The sequence below is a fragment of the Zonotrichia albicollis genome, chromosome 25 (genome assembly GCF_047830755.1).
Source record: "Zonotrichia albicollis isolate bZonAlb1 chromosome 25, bZonAlb1.hap1, whole genome shotgun sequence".
NCBI classification, from domain to species: Eukaryota; Metazoa; Chordata; class Aves; order Passeriformes; family Passerellidae; genus Zonotrichia; species Zonotrichia albicollis.
The window spans coordinates 668793-686948 of record NC_133843.1 but is presented as its reverse complement, the minus strand read 5'-3'; the positions used below and the strand labels follow the sequence as shown (position 1 = coordinate 686948).

The window sequence follows — 18156 nt, the reverse complement described above, 5'->3', positions numbered from 1 at the left end:
TTTAGGATGTAATTTGTTTTAATTAGAGCTTGTTTCCAGGTGCATGGTGGAACTAGGGATACCTCCCAGCTCCTCTCATGCCTCCCATTCCTCATGCTTATCACCTGTGACACCTGTGGGCTCTGCCTGTGCCTGTGTGCTGCTCAGGGAGCTGCAGCTCTGTGTTCTCAGGCAGGTTCAGAGCCCAGGGGTTCAGCACTGCCCTGACCTGATGGAGCTTCATGGAGAGTCCCAGTGGCCTTTGGCACAGGGCCTGTGCTGCTGCTGGGGAGCTCAGGCTGCTCTGACAGTGAATATTTGGGGATATGGGGAGGGCAGAGGCACTGCCTGGCCATTTCAGGACCTGTACAGGACAAACTCTTCAGCAGCACCAATCCATGCTGAGCTCATTTACACATCACTCCCCAGTGCTGCTGCTACACAACACCCTGGTTCTGTTAAATCGATGTGAGCAGATACAAACCTTTGCATTGCGCAGTGGTTCCCAGTAATTCATTTATTTGAACCTGTGATCAGAATGCCAAAAGGTGTCTGTCTTATCTGGGGGTGAGCAGGTGCCAGAGGTGCCCATGGCACCTGCCAGGCAAACGTTCCCCTCCAGGTAATTCCTGTGGGAGGAGAACATTTCCTTCCTTTGGCCGAATTTCTGTCACCTCCATCCAGCTCTGGGCAGGGGACAGCACTGAGGGCTCTCTGTGGGCTTTGTTTTCCTTCCTCCTCTATAAACACGATGAAAGAACAAGTTGGTGTTGAAAAAGCCTTTCCTGTGTGTCTGTCTGAGCAGCGCTTCCTGCTGCAGGCTGGGGTTGGGACACGTCTGCTGGTGGCTGCTCTGGGGCAGCAGGCACTCACTGCTCAAATACAGCTTGGGTTTTCACCCAGAACACAAAATTGCTTCTGCTTTCTTTTTCTTTTTTTTTTTAAATTATTGCAGCACACAGTTACAACAGGTTTGAAATGAAGTTTAAGCGTACAAGGGGCAAGGATATTTTCTGGACATTAGGATACTATTTCTGTAAAAATAAATTAAAAATCTTGCTTTAAAGATGAAGGTTTAGGACACAGGTGAATTCAGGGACTTGTTTCTCTTGTTTCTCTTATTTAACCCAAGTTTGAGGCAGTTGTGGGGGTTTTTGGTTAAAGGTTGTGCAGCCTGAACGTGTTTGTCCCTGTTGCATTTTGGAGTGTGCAGTGTTTGAACATAAGATAATTTTGGGTTAAAATTCCAGATCCCCTTGGCTCAGTTTCCTGCCTCCCAACAGTGACCATAAACAGATGCTCTTGGCTGCAGTGCCAGTCCCTCTCAGCCCTGATAAACTGGTTTTTAATCTGCTGAACTTGGAGTGGAGTCATTTTGTTCTCCCCTGTTTTGTCCCTCTAAGATGGAACAAAATGATCCTTGCCAGATGTTTTTAGAGCTGCCTCTGAAGAGCTGGGGTCTTGTCTTTCATCCTGGGTATTGGGCTGTTTGAATTAAAGGATTGTTTTTTTAAAAAAAACTCCTTTTCTTGGGACTTCCTTGGGAATTTCTATTAATTTTGCAGCAATCACAAGTATCTAGGAGTTGCTTTGCTGTGTCTCACTCTCTGTGGATGTAAATGTCTGGTCATTAACAATGGCTGGTTGGTCAGTGCCCAGTGTGGGACTGCAGTTTATAATTATTTATAACTCATGTATCTGACATGGGCCTGCTTTATTCAGTGCAGCGTTGGTGTTGGTACCAGGCCTCATACAGAGCCCCAAATCTCCTGGGATTCATTGTTCATTGCTGCAGTTTGTTATTGCCTAATAAAAACAAAAACACAGCCCAAATCCCTCACTATCCTGGCCTTAGGATATGCCTTTCCTCTTTTAATCTTTGCCTGTATAGAAATAATGACCTTTTCAGCTGGTTTTGGGCACCTCCTCAGCTGTTTGAGAGGAGGTTTGTGGTTGGTTTAAAAACCTTCTTCTGTTGAAGCATCCCTGTAATTTAATTTGGGATCAGGTCAGTGTGCAGAGTCAGGGAGGGATGCCTGGGGTGGTTCTGTGGTGGCACAGAATGCTGTCCTGTGTGTGATGTGGGGTTCTGGTTTGGCTTTGGGCTTTGTTTGGGTTGTTTTTAACTGAATGGCAGCCCGGGGTTATCTCTGGGGCTGGGGCTGTTCCTGGATGGTTCCAGAGGATGGCAGAGAGCCCAGGGCAGGGCACTGAGGGCAGGGTGGCCACAGCAGCACAGATAAAGCCAGGCAGCTGCAGAGGGTGAGAAATGTGCATTTCCTGCAGGCAGCTCTGCTGCTGGGCCCTGGCAGGGGAAAGGGAGAGGTGGAAGGAGCAGCATTGCTGAGATCCCACCTTGGAGGTGATCCTGGCATTGCAGGGCAGTGCCCAAACCCCCAGGGCCCTGCCAGGGCTGGCACCAGGGCCCTGCCTGGGGCTGGCACCAGGGACAGGGCAGGGCAGTGCCCAAACCCCCAGGGCCCTTTGCCATGGCCCCAGCCTGGGGAGAGCCATGCTGTGAGCTCCCAGCCCTGCCTCCTGCCCAGCTCTGGGCATTCTGGAGCAGAGTCCTGAGCCCAGCTGCTCCCCAGAGCTGTCCTGCTGTGCTTGGGGCACCCGAGGTGGCCTTGTCCCTGTCCTTGGTGGCACTGTGTCCGTGGACAGGGCTGCCAGCTGTGCCAGCCTCGGGGAGCTGCTCAGTGGTGGGGACAAGGCAAGTGACAGAGAATGAAGCTGGTTTGTGTGTTGGGAATTGTGCAGAACTGCTGTGCCAGCCTTGGGTGACTGGTGAGTGGTGGGGACAAGGCAGGTGGCAGAGAATGAAGCTAATTTCTGTGTTGGGAACTGTGCAGGCTCTGCTGTGCCAGCCTTGGGTGACTGGTGAGTGATGGGGACACCAGGCAGGTGGCAAACTGAGGGTGAAGCTCATTTCTGTGCTGGGAATTGTGCAGAACTGCTGTGCCAGCTTCCTCCCTCTCTCCTTGCCAGGGTGGCAGAGGGGAGCTGTGCCCAGGCTGTGCCCACCCTGACCTGCCCTCAGTGCCCTCCAGGCTGCCCTGGTGCTTCAGGAGGGGCAGGACAAGGGGCTCCCTGCCCTGCTGGCCCTGCTCCCTGCCCTGGGCACCAGCCTTGCTGCCTGCCCTGCTCCCCTCCTCCTCTTTGATATTCCAGCTCTGGCTCCCAGCTCCTTTCTGACCAGCCCCTGTTTACTTTGCAGAACACAACGTTGCCATGGCAACAGGTTACTTTTCAAAGGGAACATCTTGTCATTATATTTAATCCACTGCAGCTGAGGAGGACTGAAATATTAAGTTGTTGTTGCTATGGATACTGCTTTGTTACAGCAGTTTCTTTTGTGTCACATTTCATATCCAGCGTTGGCTCCTTTTTTCCCTTTGCCATGGAATAAACAAGGGTGCCGTTCCATTCTCATTGTAATTGCCCTCACCAATATGATTTAGCTCCAAATCTGCGCTGCATTTTAGTTTCCATAGCAAGAATTTCCCTCTCCATTTGAAAGCCGTGGCTGTGGGAGCAGCAGGAAGCACAGGGCAGATCCTGTGTCCCTGGGCAGCCTGGGGCTCTGTGCCCTGCTGAAATCCAGAATGGAGCAGCTGAGCCCAGCCCTCAGCTCCTGGGCAGGGGGGCAGCCCCTCGAGGTGGGGATGCTCCCTGGAAATGGGGTTGGTGGTGGTGCAAGGACACACAGAAATATTTCTGTCCCTCATGAGGGGTGGCTGGAGAGCCCCACTGGGTCCCACAGAGGGAGCTGGGGGCACAAGTCCCATCCCAAACTTGGATTTGAACTTTGCAATTACAGGATGGTCCAGCCTCGGTTCTTAAAGGTGTGTTTGTCACACTGGGTGTGGTGCAGCTGAAGAAATTGGGGTCTGGGGGATGTTTGGTTCCTCCTGCCTGAGCTGACACCAGCCCAGGGCTCAGGGTGGGCACAAACCCTGCCCAGGAACACTGAGAGCAGGGATGTGCATGGCCCCAACATGTTTTCTGGGAGGGAACCAAGAGCAGCAGCAGCTGCTGTTGTGAGCTTCCCCTTCTGACACCTTGTAGTAACCTGGTATTTAATGTATGACTTTGTAAATAGAAAATTGATTTCCTACTTCAGTCATTTCCTTGCATAGCCTGAAAACAAGGAAACAGTGTCAGGTTGTCTTGCAAAAATCTGCATTGGGGGAAGACATGTTGACGTGTTCTGGTTGTTTTCTGGGGGCTTTTGGCTCATTTTTGGAGTGGGTTTGTTTCCTGGGGGTGGCACTGTCCCTCAGGTGGAAGGGTAACCTGCCCAGGTTGCTCAGCACACCTGAGCACATCCCCTCCTGTTCTCTCAATGGTGTTTAATTTCTGTTCTTGCTCTGTTTGCACTGGAAATGCAGTGACAAAAGAGAGCATCACCCTGAATTTCATTGATTGCAATTCTTTCTCATTTCTGTTTTTCCTTTGCACCTTAGGAGGCTGAACAGTACCCAAGGTGAAATCAGAGTGGGACCCAGCCACCAGGTAAGGGCTTGGTTTGTGCTCAATACCAGGGATGCTCTGGCCCCTGGGTGTGTGCAGTTGTTTGAAATTGCTGTGCTCAGACATGGGCAGGGATCTTAGATCATCTTTGGGTGTCTCACTTCAGTCCTCCAGCCCTCCTCAGCTCAGTCACTGAGATTTTTCTCTGTCAGATGTTGATATGTTCATGGTTTTCTGTAGTTGGGTTAATTCCTGAGTAAGACTGAGGGAATGTGAGTAACTGCTGGGAGTTAAAGGAGTGCTTTAAGTCATTGGGATTGTTAGAACAGAAATTGAGGGAGCTGCTGAGTGAGTTCACACACTGGGAAGCAGAATAAGGTTAAGACTCTGGATGTTCCTGGTATGTTAATTCTAATTTGAGAGAAATCCTTCATAAGCATTGGAAATAATCTGTTCTTAAAGAGTATTAACATCCAGCTTGCAGTGGTTCATAGGGCCAGGTCTGTCCCTGGCAGCTGGGGCCTCTCCTTTTCCTGAGAATTGACTTTGCAGTGTCCAAGTGCTGGAGTTTTGCATCCAAGTGATGAATATTCATTCAGACCCTCTTAAAAATCCTGTTTAATAGCTAGTGAAAGTAAATATTTATGGAACCTGATGTCACATTCTTGAGGATGTTTTGCCTTCAGAGGAAAAAAGTCCTTGGCAATTAAACCTGTAGTGTTCTTTTCAGTAGTCATAACAGGAGCACTGTAAATGATACCTTCAAAACAACTTTCATCTCAAATTGTCATCTCATATTTTGGCAGGCATTAGTCACCCTGCTCTGAGGTGTAATTACCACCTGCATTTGTGGATGGGGAAGAAAAAGCAGGAAGAAGGTCCATGGATTTAGAATCCTGTTAATTCTTGCTTGAGACTTCCATTGTCCCTCCCTCATCCTTGGTTCTGCCAAATCATCACTGACGCCCCTCAGAGAATGCAGAATGCAGAGCCCAAGCTCCAGCAGGCTCTGGAGCCCCCCTTGTCCCCCAGCTGTGCCAGGACAGGCTCAGAGGGGTTGGGGAGGGAACCCTCAGTGCTCTGATCCCCACAGCAGCAGGGACACGAGAGGAGACTGATGTGCTGAGGGATTGCAGGGCTCTGAGAGCTCACCTCCCTCCTGTGGGTGTGCTCCAAATGACAGCCAGGGAGGTTTGGGGTGCTCCAAATGACAGCCAGGGAGCTTTGGGGTGCCCAGGAAACAGCCAGGGAGGTTTGGGGTGCTCCAAATGACAGCCAGGGAGCTTTGGGGTGCTCCAAATGACAGCCAGGGAAGTTTGGGGTGCTCCAAAAGACAGCCAGGGAGCTTTGGGGTGCTCCAAATGACAGCCAGGGAGCTTTGGGGTACCCAGGGAACAGCCAGGGAGGTTTGGGGTGCTCCAAATGACAGCCAGGGAGGTTTGGGGTGCCCAGGGAACAGCCAGGGAGGTTTGGGGTGCTCCCGGGGCAGCCAGGGAAGTTTGGGGTGCTCCTGGGGCAGCCAGGGAGGTTTGGGGTGCTCCTGGGGCAGCCAGGGAGCTTTGGGGTGCTCCAGATGACAGCCAGGGAGCTTTGGGGTGCCCAGGGCACAGCCAGGGAGGTTTGGGGTGCCCAGGGAACAGCCAGGGAGGTTTGGGGTGCCCAGGGAACAGCCAGGGAGGTTTGGGGTGCTCTAAATGACAGCCAGGGAGCTTTGGGGTGCTCCTGGGGCAGCCAGGGAGCTTTGGGGTGCTCTAAATGACAGTCAGGGAGGTTTGGGGTGCTCTAAATGACAGTCAGGGAGGTTTGGGGTGCCCAGGGAACAGCCAGGGTGGTTTGGGGTGCTCTAAATGACAGCCAGGGAGGTTTGGGGTGCTCCAGATGACAGCCAGGGAAGTTTGGGGTGCTCCTGGGGCAGCCAGGGAGGTTTGGGGTGCCCAGGGAACAGTCAGGGAGGTTTGGGGTGCTCTAAATGACAGCCAGGGAGGTTTAGGGTGCCCAGGGGACAGCCAAGGAGGTTTGGGGTGCCCAGGGAACAGCCAGGGAGGTTTGGGGTGCTCCAAATGACAGCCAGGGAGCTTTGGGGTGCTCCTGGGGCAGCCAGGGAAGTTTGGGGTGCTCTAAATGACAGCCAGGGAGGTTTGGGGTGCTCTAAATGACAGCCAGGGAGGTTTGGGGTGCCCAGGGAACAGCCAGGGAGGTTTGGGGTGCTCTAAATGACAGCCAGGGAAGTTTGGGGTGCTCCTGGGGCAGCCAGGGAGGTTTGGGGTGCTCCAAATGACAGCCAGGGAGGTTTGGGGTGCCCAGGGAACAGCCAGGGAGGTTTGGGGTGCTCCAGATGACAGTCAGGGAGGTTTGGGGTGCTCCAGATGACAGTCAGGGAGGTTTGGGGTGCTCTAAATGACAGTCAGGGAGGTTTGGGGTGCTCCAAATGACAGCCAGGGAGGTTTGGGGTGCTCCAAATGACAGCCAGGGAGGTTTGGGGTGCTCCAAATGACAGTCAGGGAGCTTTGGGGTGCCCAGGGAACAGCCAGGGAGGTTTGGGGTGCCCAGGGAACAGCCAGGGAGGTTTGGGGTGCTCCAGATGACAGCCAGGGAGGTTTGGGGTGCTCCAGATGACAGCCAGGGAGGTTTGGGGTGCTCTAAATGACAGCCAGGGAGGTTTGGGGTGCCCAGGGAACAGCCAGGGAGGTTTGGGGTGCCCAGGGAGCAGCCAGGGAGGTTTGGGGTGCCCAGGGAACAGCCAGGGAGGTTTGGGGTGCCCAGGGCACAGCCAGGGAGGTTTGGGGGCCCAGCCCTGGAGGTGGCACTCGGTGCTCTGGGCTGGGGACAGGGTGGCCCCAGGTGCCAGCTTGGTTATCCTGGGCATCTCCTGCAGCCTCAGTGGGGCTGTGAGGAGGAGGAGGCTGCTCTGGGGGATAACTGAGCACGTGCCAGGGCACAGGAGGCTGAGCCTGGGCTGGGGCAGCCCCTGCCTGCTGCAAAGCCTCTGACAGAAACCCCAGCGCTGCCTCAGCCCCAGCCAGGAGAGAACTTCAATGACATCCCCATTTTCCCAGGCAAGAAGTAAAATAAAGTACAGATTAAAGAGCAGAACATGAAAGACATGTGAACCTGTGACTTGTAATTACTGGTTATGTATAAATGTTGCCTCTCAAATACGTTTAGCGTTGTGAGCATAGGAGGTAATTATAGGGCTTAAAAGCTGTTTCTGAAGAGGCTCTCAGCTATCTCATCTCGGAGCAGGAGATGACTAAAGATGCTAATTGGGTCTCTGGATAGAGTGTAATACTTATTTAGAGGCAGTGTTCATTTTGCTGAGCTATCTCCCTTTCAGGAAATGTCTTTGTTTCCCTTCAGAGTCCCAGTGATTTACTGAGCATTTCATTTTGAACTTGGTGTCAGATCTGCAGGGTTTCTTGCTGGTGTAAAACGGGACCCATCTGGTGGCTGCCTCCCTCCATGTGTGTTCTGGAGGGTGTGAGGCAGGCAGGAGCAGCTGGATCAGCATCCAGTGACAATGCAGCTGCTGTGGCTGAGGGGAGTTGTCCAGCAGCTCTGCAGCTCCAAACCAGGGGCTGTGCAGTGCAGAGTGCTTCCCTTCCATCTCTGCTGCTGCTGTGCACAGAGGGGCTCCCCGGGCAGGGGGCTGAGGTGGGGTTAGCCCAGAGTTATCATCAGGAAAGGCACTGCCCCTGTGAGGCAGGAGTGCTGGGTGGAGGGCATGGCTTGGGCTCGATGCCTCAACCTCCGAGTTCTGAAACGTGGAACAAATCCTGCAGCAGCTGCGTGAGCACCTTCCCCCTGCCAGCTGCCACCAGGGCAGAGGATTCCAGGGGCTGGGAGTGCTCCTGAGCCAGGAGCAGCTGCCGTGTGTGCCCTGTGTGTGTGTGTGCCATGTGTGTGTGTGTGTGTGCCCTGTGTGTGTGTGTGCCCTGTGTGTGTGTGTGCCCTGTGTGTGTGTGCCCTGTGTGTGTGTGCCCTGTGTGTGTGTGCCCTGTGTGTGTGTGTGCCCTGTGTGTGTGTGTGCCCTGTGTGTGTGTGTGCCCTGTGTGTGTGTGTGTCCTGTGTGTGTGTGTGCCCTGTGTGTGCGCGTGCCCTGTGTGTGTGCCCTGTGTGTGTGTGTGTGTGCGTGCGTGCCCTGTCTGCAGACTGAGCTGCAGCCCAGTGCCGTGTGTGTGCCCTGTTTGCAGCCCAGTGCCATGTGTGCCATGTGTGTGCCCTGTTTGCAGCCCAGTGCCATGTGTGCCATGTGTGTGCCCTGTTTGCAGCCCAGTGCCATGTGTGTGCCCTGTTTGCAGGCCAAGCTCCCCGAGCTGCAGCCGTTCCCATCCCCGGACGGGGACACGGTGACCCAGCACGAGGAGCTGGTGTGGATGCCAGGAGTCAACGACTGCGACCTGCTGATGTACCTGAGGGCAGCCAGGTGGGTTGTGCCCCTCCCTGCTCTGGGCTGGGCTGGGCTGGGTGCCTGCAGCCCCTCCTTCTCTCTGGGATGTTTGTGGGTGCCGGGGTATCAGCCGACACCTTGGGTTGGGCTGAGAAATCTCAGATTTGGGCCAGCAGAGCACCCCCTGTGACAGTGTCCACTGGGTTCTTGCATTGGAGAGGAGATGAGGATCTGACTCCATGTTTCAGAAGGCTGATTTATTATTTTATGATATATATTACATTAAAACTATACTAAAAGAATAGAAGAAAAGGCTTCATCAGAAGGGTAGCTAAGAATAGAATAGGAAAGAATGATAACAAAAGCTTCTGTCTCAGACAGAGAGTCCAAGCCAGCTCTGCTGTGATTGGCCGTTAATTAGAAACAACCACATGAGACCAATCACAGATGCACCTGTTGCATCCCACAGCAGCAGATAACCATTGTTTGCATTCTGTTCCTGAGGCCTCTCAGCTTCTCAGGAGGAAAAATCTGAAGGAAGGGGTTTTCCATAAACGATGTCTGTGACACCCCCGTGCTCTGTGGCTCTGGGGGTGCAGTGCAAGGGCAGCAGGGTGGGCTGGCGTGGGTACAAGGAGCAGCTGCTGTGGGTGCAGCACAGCTTCCCTGCAGGGAGTCAATCCCCTGTGAGCTCCAGTTTGCACCTCAGCAAATCCCTGGTGGGCTTCACAGGAATTCAGAGTCTCTGGAAATTACTTGTAGCTTGCAGGGATTCAGAGGCTGGGGAATGTGCAGTTTCAGTCAGTTTTCTGACATTAAAACCAAGATGACAGCACAAAGTTTGCTGTCTGCTGAGGCTGTTCTGGCTGCAGGTTTCAGCTTCTGTAATCCTGCTCAGGTTCTGCTGCTTTGGCAGTGCAGACTTGTGGCTGATGAAAGCAAATGAGATTGGATTGTAATGCTGGATTTGCTCTGTGTGCTGGGGTGACTCAGCTTTGCAGCTCTGTGCTGCCTTATTTGATGCACAGTGTGGCAAGGCCCTGAAATCCAGGATTTGGGGTGTGAGCCCAGTGTGTGTGTGGGGCCCTGTGCACTTCAAAATCCACAATTTGGGGTATGAACCCCCTGTGTGTGTGTGGGGCCCTGTGCACTTCAAAATCCACAATTTGGGGTGTGAGCCCAGTGTGTGTGTGTGGGGCCCTGTGCACTTCAAAATCCACAATTTGGAGTGTGAACCCAGTGTGTGTGTGTGGGGCCCTGTGCACTTCAAAATCCACAATTTGGGGTGTGAACCCCCTGTGTGTGTGGGGCCCTGTGCACCTCAAAATCCACAATTGAAGGTGTGAGCCCAGTGTGTGTGTGGGGCCCTGTGCACTTCAAAATCCACAATTTGGGATGTGAACCCAGTGTGTGTGTGGGGCCCTGTGCACTTCAAAATCCACAATTTGGGATGTGAACCCAGTGTGTGTGTGGGGCCCTGTGCACCTCAAAATCCAGGGTTTGGGGTGTGACCCCCCTGTGTGTGTGGGGCCCTGTGGGTGCCCCAGCCCAGCTGAGCAGTGTCCCCTGTCCCTGGCTTTGCAGGAGCATGGCAGCCTTTGCAGGGATGTGTGACGGGGGCTCCACAGAGGACGGATGCGTGGCTGCCTCGCGGGACGACACCACCCTGAACGCCCTGAACACGGTGAGTGACCCTGGGACAGCAGGGACTGAGGGCACCCAGCTTTTGGGGTCCCATTTCTTGGTGGGAACCTCTCTCAAACACCAGGTGGTTTTCAGAGCTCTGAGCTGCAGAATTTCGGTGATGAACTCATGGATGGTGCCTCAAAGGTGACCCCAGGGAGTGTTTTTGGCTGCTCAGCTCAGGGGCTGGGACTGGCCCAGCTGCCCCTGAGCTGGCTCTTGGGTCTGGTCTGGGCTTAGCTGCAGTTGAAATTCCTGCATTCTGCTCCTGAGTCCCTTTCCCTGAGTGCCTCACCCCTCTGCTCTGGGCTGAGCTCTTCCCTGACTTCCTTCTCAGAGACTCAAACTTCTGTTAAGGTCAATAATCATTAAGGAGCTTTTGGAATTGGAATTTCTTTGCCCTTATCTATAATAATAGCCTAATGCAGAAAATTCATTTAACTTCACTGCTTCTCTATCTACTTTAATTACTCCCTTTAATGGTTTGGCAGCCCCAGGATCTGCAGCTGCACTTGTGGAGTTCTTGCTTCTGAAATTAGATTAGTCCCAAAATATTTTGGTTTTGTTCTTCTGGTTCTTTTCTCTTTGTGTTTCTAATGCATGTCTATTTTAGGAAATGCTTTCCTTGCCTGGTGTGGATTTTTCTAGAAAAGAGTTTCCTTATAAATAATAGTTCTGTCAGAGATATTTTAAGAAACTTTGACTTATTTCTGAGACCCTGCTTTTTTGGCTTGAAACAGTTTAGATACTCACCTGTTGTCCTGACAAAATGGTGCCTCTTTTGTCTCTCAGTTCACCACCAATTTAAAAGAGATCAGATTTATCTGATAAATGATTTGTGAGCCTCTTAACCTGCACTAAGTTGTGTCTTTGTTTAGAAATTACCATATGCAACCCAGAAGATGAATGTAAAAGAAAATGGTGTGCTATGATTTCTTATTATGGAAATCCAATAAACTTCAGGGCAGCACTTCACATAAATCAGTCTTGACAAGCTCCTTTGCTGCTGTTTTATTTATGTAATAACAGGTGCTGTGAGCCCCCAGAATGATTTATTGTTAATTGTGCCAGATAGAAATGGAGATCATGGAAGGCACAATGCAACACAGACATCACACACATGTATTTATGTCTCAGCTCCCTGCAAGGGTTGTTCACTCAGCATTCCAGGTGAACTCCAGCTCCTGTCCTGTGTTTGTTGCTGCCACGTTTGTCTCTGTAACCCCTAGGAAGGGAACTGGGTTTTCATTTGGGGTTTGCTGCCCTCCTGATGGTGCCCCTGTGGGACTGGGAGGGCTGAGGAGCACACAGCAGCTCCCGCAAGCCTTTCCCATAATAGTGGTGAGGAAATGATCCCAGGAAGCTGCTCCTGCCCTGGGGGAGTGCTGCCAGTCTGGGAATGCAGAGGGAACGAGGTGAGTGTTGAGCACAGACCTGGCAGTGCTGGGCAGGGAGGGCTGGGGAGGTTTGGGATGGTTCCTTCCCTGCTCTTTGCCTCCAGACTCTGATTTAGCCCCAGATGTGGTTTCAGATCCTTTCTGTGTCCGCAGCAGGGCAAAGGCAGGAGCTCCTGAGCTCTTTCATCCTTGTGACCCGTGCCTGCTGCTCAGGGGTTCTGCAGTGCTGCTCCAGGCCAGGCAGGGATTCATTCCCTGCCTTGTGCTCGGCTTTGCCAGAGGAAGAATCCATTCCCAGAGGTCAGCCTTGCCTGGGCTGTGTGGGGCAGCAGAGCTGCAGCAGGCCTGGGGCAGGCAGGCTGCAAACCCAGAGCGGGACCCACAATCTCCGGGGTTTGGTTCGTGTTTCTGCTGGGGAAATCTCAGCCAGCCACTCCTGTTTATCCCCAGCAGATGAAAAAACAGCACCATTAAGCTCATGTAGTGCCACATGGAGGAGAGCCCAAACAATGATATGCTAATATTGTGTAAATCTCTCTTTACTAATAGTGTTGTTGTGCCTTCTCATGGCTCTGCTGCATGGGAACGTGTCATTATGAGTGACAAACATGACAGGCTAATCTCAGTGCAAGGAAATTCACTCCTAACTAAGATGTCACCCAGACAAATTACTCCCTGTTTTAACTTGCCCTTAGACCAGATTTTCTTGTTCATTAACTACAGACAAGGTTGAAAGCATTAAAAAAATATTATTTAAATATATGTTAGCATTTCTGCTTGCGACTGGTTTTGCTGGTGGGTGATGTTAATGAGCAGCTGCTCTCCTGGTTCACACAGGCAGGGCCAGGCTCCCTGCCCAGGCCTGTCCCAGTGCAGGAGACACTTCTGCCTCTGGAGCTTCCATCCATCCTCATCCTCACTCTTACGGGCAGGTCAGAAAGGGCCAAGCCCCACTGCTGTGATTGCTGATAAAGTTCTGGGAGAATATGCAAAATCCTGCTGGGTTTGGAAGGTTTTTAAAGGCTGTGGTGAGTTTTGCAGGTAATTGGCATTTTTTGCCCTGGCCCTGCCTGCAGTGCCCCACAGCTGTTCTGCAGCTGCATTTGGGCTGTGTGGCACAACAAAGTGGCTGCATCACAAACATCAGGATTTTAGTCTTCAGCTCTTTAGGTGCCTGAAATAGATTAGAGCTGGGGGAAAGATATGGAAGTTGGATTTTTTGGTTTGATTTTGTCTGATACCCAAATTATACCCTAAAGGGCACTTGGGGCTCCTGTGTTGCTGGGCTTTAGAAATGATAACAGCTAAAAGGAGCATATTCTGTTTTCACTGTAGGGCAAGATGTCCACAGCTGTACAGAACATCCACAGCCCACTGAAATTTGCCAGCTCTGCTACTGAAAGAAGGGGCCTGAATTGCATTTTGTATTAAATCAGGTGTTGGGTTGGAGTTTTCACACCCAAAGATGGAGCTGCTCGTGGCACTGATCCCCATCCTGCTCCTCATTTTCCTTTTTTGCTTCTCCCATGGGAGAGCCCGTGTGGCGCTGGGAGCTCTGGGGTTCAGGGCTGTCCCGTCAGGGCTGGATGTGCTGCAGCCCCACTGGGGTGGGTTTGGCTGAACAATCCCCTCTGCTCCCAGGCCCAGCCCAAACCAGGCTGGGCTCTGCTTCTGGAGCAGTTCAGGAGCACTCCCATGAGACTGCAGCGATTTTTCCTTGGAGAAGGCGGCTCTGGGATCTCAGTGCTCCTAATGGAGGGCAGTTATTTAATGCTGAGCCCTGCCTGCAGCCTGCCCGAGCTGGGCTCTCCAAGGCACAGCAGAATGGCTGTAATTGCCAGAGGAAGCCTTGCTGCCACATGCAATGGCACTCTGCTCTAAAAAGGTCACAGGAAAGGGACATTTAAATTAAGTTATAAATTACAATTGAAGAACAATATTTTGATGAGCAAGCCCAGAGATGTCAGAGCTGCAAGATGTAATTCATGGGTTCATTACAGACTGGAGGTGCCTGACAGCTGAGCCATGCCAAAGGAGAATTTATTTGCAGCATCACCCAGACAGCAATGGCAGCTCTGCTCAGAGGCTGCAGTGGGAACTGGAACCTTGTGGGAATGTGCAGCCTTGATGTGCAATCCCTTCCCTGGGCCCTGGCTGTCTGTAAAGCAGTGTAAGGGAGCCTTTTGGGCACGTGCACATCCAGAATTGTGCTTTAATCCTGCCCTGTGGTGCAGAAGTTGCTGTATTTTCTGTTTCAGGGTGCATTTGTGGTGGTTCCCTTTGTTGCAGTTGTTCACACATCAAATCTCACAGTGGTGCCAAATGTGGATGCAGAGTTAATGCTAAAAATGGAGATTCTCTGGCTGGCTGGACAGTGATGCAGTGTTTGTAGAAACACCTGGAGAAGTTCAAGCAGGAGTTAATGAAACCAGAGGCAGTCATCATTAGCTGTTATTTATCCTCTGGATCTTGCCAATAAAGTGCTCAGCAATGGCTGAAAGTAGAAAGCAGAGAAGGAGCCAGACTGGAACATGTAAATTTAACTCCAGCACTTAGAGAAAATATTTTTCCTTTCTGCTGCATTATTCTACTCCTGGCATTTATAAAACATTTTTTTTCCACTCCCACCTGCTAAAATTAACATTTTTCAGGAGCCCCTAAGCTTGTATCATGTTTTCACAGGGGTCTTCTCTTCCCCATTTCTCCACTGTCAGGTCTGTGCTGACGGGGTTTGGGGTTTTTATTAATGAATTACTTGCTCAGAAGTTCACCCCATATAATCTGTGGCTGGCCTGTAAACTCCTCTTTTTCTGGAGCAGCTGCCTGTCAGCCCAGGCTGTTCTTTCTGGGCCTGTCTGGTTTGTTTTCCTTGCAGATTGAGCTGCTTGGGCACTGGGCTGCCAGGGAGAAGCACGTGCTGTCCTTGAGGCAGAATAAAGATGCCCTCCAAGTGACAAAGAGCTCTGGCATTGCTGCTGCTTGGGAGGGAGCGGGGAGGGGAGGGAAACAGGAGCCCCATTCTCCTCAGCCCTGTCACATCTCCCGAGTGAAAAATCCTCTGGGCAGTGGCATGCACAGAAAAGAGGCATTTGCAAGGTGAGCTGGCAAAACAAACCGAGCTTTTTTCTTTGAGATGGATCGGTTCCCAGTGCTGGAGTGCAAACAGGGAGGAAAATTAATGTGTACCCAGCAGAAAAGGCAACATCTTATTTCCATGCCTGTAAGTAGGCATTGCATACCATGGGAGCCTTGGAACTATTTTCTTTTAAGTTGGTTTTTTAATTTATTTTTTCTCCTGCTGACCACAGGAGATGGAGCCAAGTTGTGTGAAGTGAAGAACAATAGAGTGGAGAACATAACCCATCATGTGTTAATTTTTATTTTGTCATGGCTGACATCACACCGAGCCCTGTGAGGGGGTGTGAGCAGTGAGGCTTTGGGTTGAACATTACCTGGGGCAGGTGTAGGAGGGAGGGGATCCCTGCTTGGGTTGGTGCTGCTGCTTCCCCTCTGAAGCCTCAGTTTCCCCTCAGGTTGTTACACTCACCTCATACATCAGCAGGAACAATAATCAGGCACAGAACATCTCTTGTGGCTCCTGTAGTGGTTTTCCCCCTCCAATATCAGATCGCTGCTAATTCCTTTGGATGATCTATTTGTCTTCTTTCTTTCAGCTCCATGAAAGCAACTACGATGCTGGGAAAGCCCTGCAGCGCCTGGTGAAGAAACCTGTGCCAAAGCTGATTGAGAAGTGTTGGACTGAGGATGAAGTGGTAGGAAATTATTTATCTCCTCCAGCCTTGATGCTTCACCTTGCTGCTCTTGCTTTTTTATGTTGGTTTTTGATTTTTCTTCCTAAAGAGGTTTTCTTTATGAGCAGGAAGAGGGTGGGTGTGTAAATAAAAATACACATGCATGGGTATAAATGAAAAAACTTGATGCAGTGCATGACAGAATTAATAAGTCATGGAAAAATGGCAGCAGAAAAGTTTGGTTGGGGTTTTTTTGGGTTTTTTTTTGTTGTTTTTTTTTTTTTTTCCTTGAGTGGGTCGATTTTTCAGCTGGTTAATTGGTGAAGTGTTTAAAGGAGTAAACAAAAATAAAAATGTGATCTTGTTAAGCTACTAATAAAGCTGGCATTGGTGTTAGGAGATAGAACTGATCAATGGAGGAAACTCTCATGTTCTCTTGGTGGCTTCAGTTATTCAGGCAGTGGTTTGAGAGGGGTTTTGAGCTGTAGGTCCTGTGCAAGGCTTTCAGGGAGTTCTGGCAATGCATGTTGTGTGCTCTGCTCTGTCCTCACTGAAACCTTCCTGGAGGCTGGGCCAGCCCAGAGCCCCATTTGGGGCTGGTTCCACCCAGCAGAGAGCCTGTGTGCTGCCTGAGGATGGAGGGAGGATGGCAGGGCCTGGACTCGCTCCCTGCTCATTCTGCACTGACCCCAGCCCAGAAGGGAGCTCTGTGTGGGACTGACACGGCTGCTGAGGTTGGGCTGAGATGGCCCAGCCTGTGCTCTCTTTGGTAAATTGTGCCAGCCCCTCTCCTTTTCTCCCTCTGGAGCTTTTTCTCCTTTTTTTTCCATCAGCTGCCCCGAGCTGTGAGTGCTGGAGCTGCTGCACTCAGGGCTCTGGGTGATCCACCCACGTTAAATGAGAGAGAACTGAGCCTCACCAATGGAAAAAAACAAAGTTTATTGAAAAGTGAAGCACTGCTCTGTGAGCACAGAGTAATGATCACTGACTCCATAAATCATTGTCAGCCCCAGCTCATTTTATCATATTTGCTCTTGTTCTGCTCCATCCAAGTTTCCAGAAACATTTGGCAGCCCTCCAGGCTGGGCAGAGCCAAAGATCAAACTGTGCTCTTATTTATAGACAGCAGAGCTCCACCTGCACAGCCTCAGAGCCTCCTGCTCCCTGCAGCTCCAGCCCCAAGCAGCTCTGCTGCATTTTAGAGCATTTTGGAGTATTTGGGAGCATTTTGGGGCATTTTGGAGACTTGCAGGGGAGGTTTCCTTATTGCAGCCCTGGGAAACAGAGAGCTCTTACCCACAGGGTGCTGACCTGCAGAGGAATTCTGCACTGAAATGTTGCTCAGAGCACACTGAGGTGTCAAAGCCTCATCTGGCCCAAACAGTGAAACAGTGGTGGCAGCATTAACTCTGTGTGTGCCTTCATCTCAGGGCCAGGGATGTGCTGGGGATAATCCCAGGCAGTTCTGGGGAAATGGAGGCCCAGGTCCAACCCCTGTCCTTATTTGGGCTGGACTTATAATAATAAATCTCTCCTGGCAGCCCAGCAAATGTGGTTTATTTTAATTTAACTACTGAGATTTAAGTTTGCACTTGGATGAATAAGCAGATCCCACACCTGATACAGAGCTTTGGTCAGTTAACGTGAATAATAATAATGATAATAATGGCAATAATACCAGCACATTTAGAACTTTTTGTGGGCTCTCAGCTGGCCAAAGCCAAAGCCTTTGTTTTCCATGAGAGCAGCTCCAAACTGGGAGGTGGGAGCTGCTTGGCAGTGTCAGACCTGACTGGAACAAAGGATGGGAGCTGTGGTATTTTTCCTGCTGCTGATGTGGTTGCAGATGTTTAGATGGAATTAAACAGGATAAAATTGGCCACTGATTGAGTTAGATGGGGGCTGTGTAAAGATGAGGGCTGGGCTTTGTTGTCTCCCTCGTGCCTCTGAACCTGGGGCTGGTTTTAAAGGGTTTTTAGTCCCAGTGTGTAAATGCAGAGGCCCAGGGTGAGAGCCAGCCCTGCCCACAGCGTGTGAGAGTGGCCAGGGCACCTCCTGCTCTGCTCTGCAGCTCCAGCAGCTCTTTCCCGTTTTCAGGGCTCCTTCCCCAGCTGACAGCATCCGTTTCCAGCAGAGCTGTGCTGGGCTCGGTGTCCCTGGCAATGCTCAAGCATTCCCTCCTGTGGGCAGGGTGCAGCAATTGTCACATTTGATGCCTGGCTGGGATGTTCTGAGCACACACAGCCCCAGCAGCATCTCCTGCAGGTGTAAATCTCCTCTCAGAGCGCTGAGCTCTGCCCTGCACCTCGTGGTGTCCTCTGGAAATGCCCCTGTCAGTGTTTGCCGGGTGTGTGTGGGGTTGGGGTGCAGGCAGCCAGAACCCCCCTGGGCTGGAGTGGGGCTGGAGTGGGGCTGCTCTGCTCTGCCCCACTGGGCAGTGCTTTGTGGCTGCTGTGGGAGGGGGTTTGGAGCCTGAGGTGGGTCT

At 51.5% G+C, this 18156-nt stretch overlaps 1 protein-coding gene across 5 annotated transcripts in view; it reads left to right on the top strand.

The window, feature by feature from the left end:
* RERE (arginine-glutamic acid dipeptide repeats) overlaps positions 1 to 18156 on the top strand; it is a 164126-nt gene that overhangs the window by 91643 nt on the left and 54327 nt on the right. For all 5 annotated transcript variants that reach the window (XM_074558725.1, XM_074558722.1, XM_074558724.1 and 2 more), the window contains 4 exons: positions 4446 to 4494; positions 8751 to 8875; positions 10424 to 10523; positions 15594 to 15692. In XM_074558725.1, the coding sequence (XP_074414826.1) occupies positions 4446 to 4494; positions 8751 to 8875; positions 10424 to 10523; positions 15594 to 15692 (373 nt within the window). The remainder of the gene's footprint in view (positions 1 to 4445; positions 4495 to 8750; positions 8876 to 10423; positions 10524 to 15593; positions 15693 to 18156) is intronic.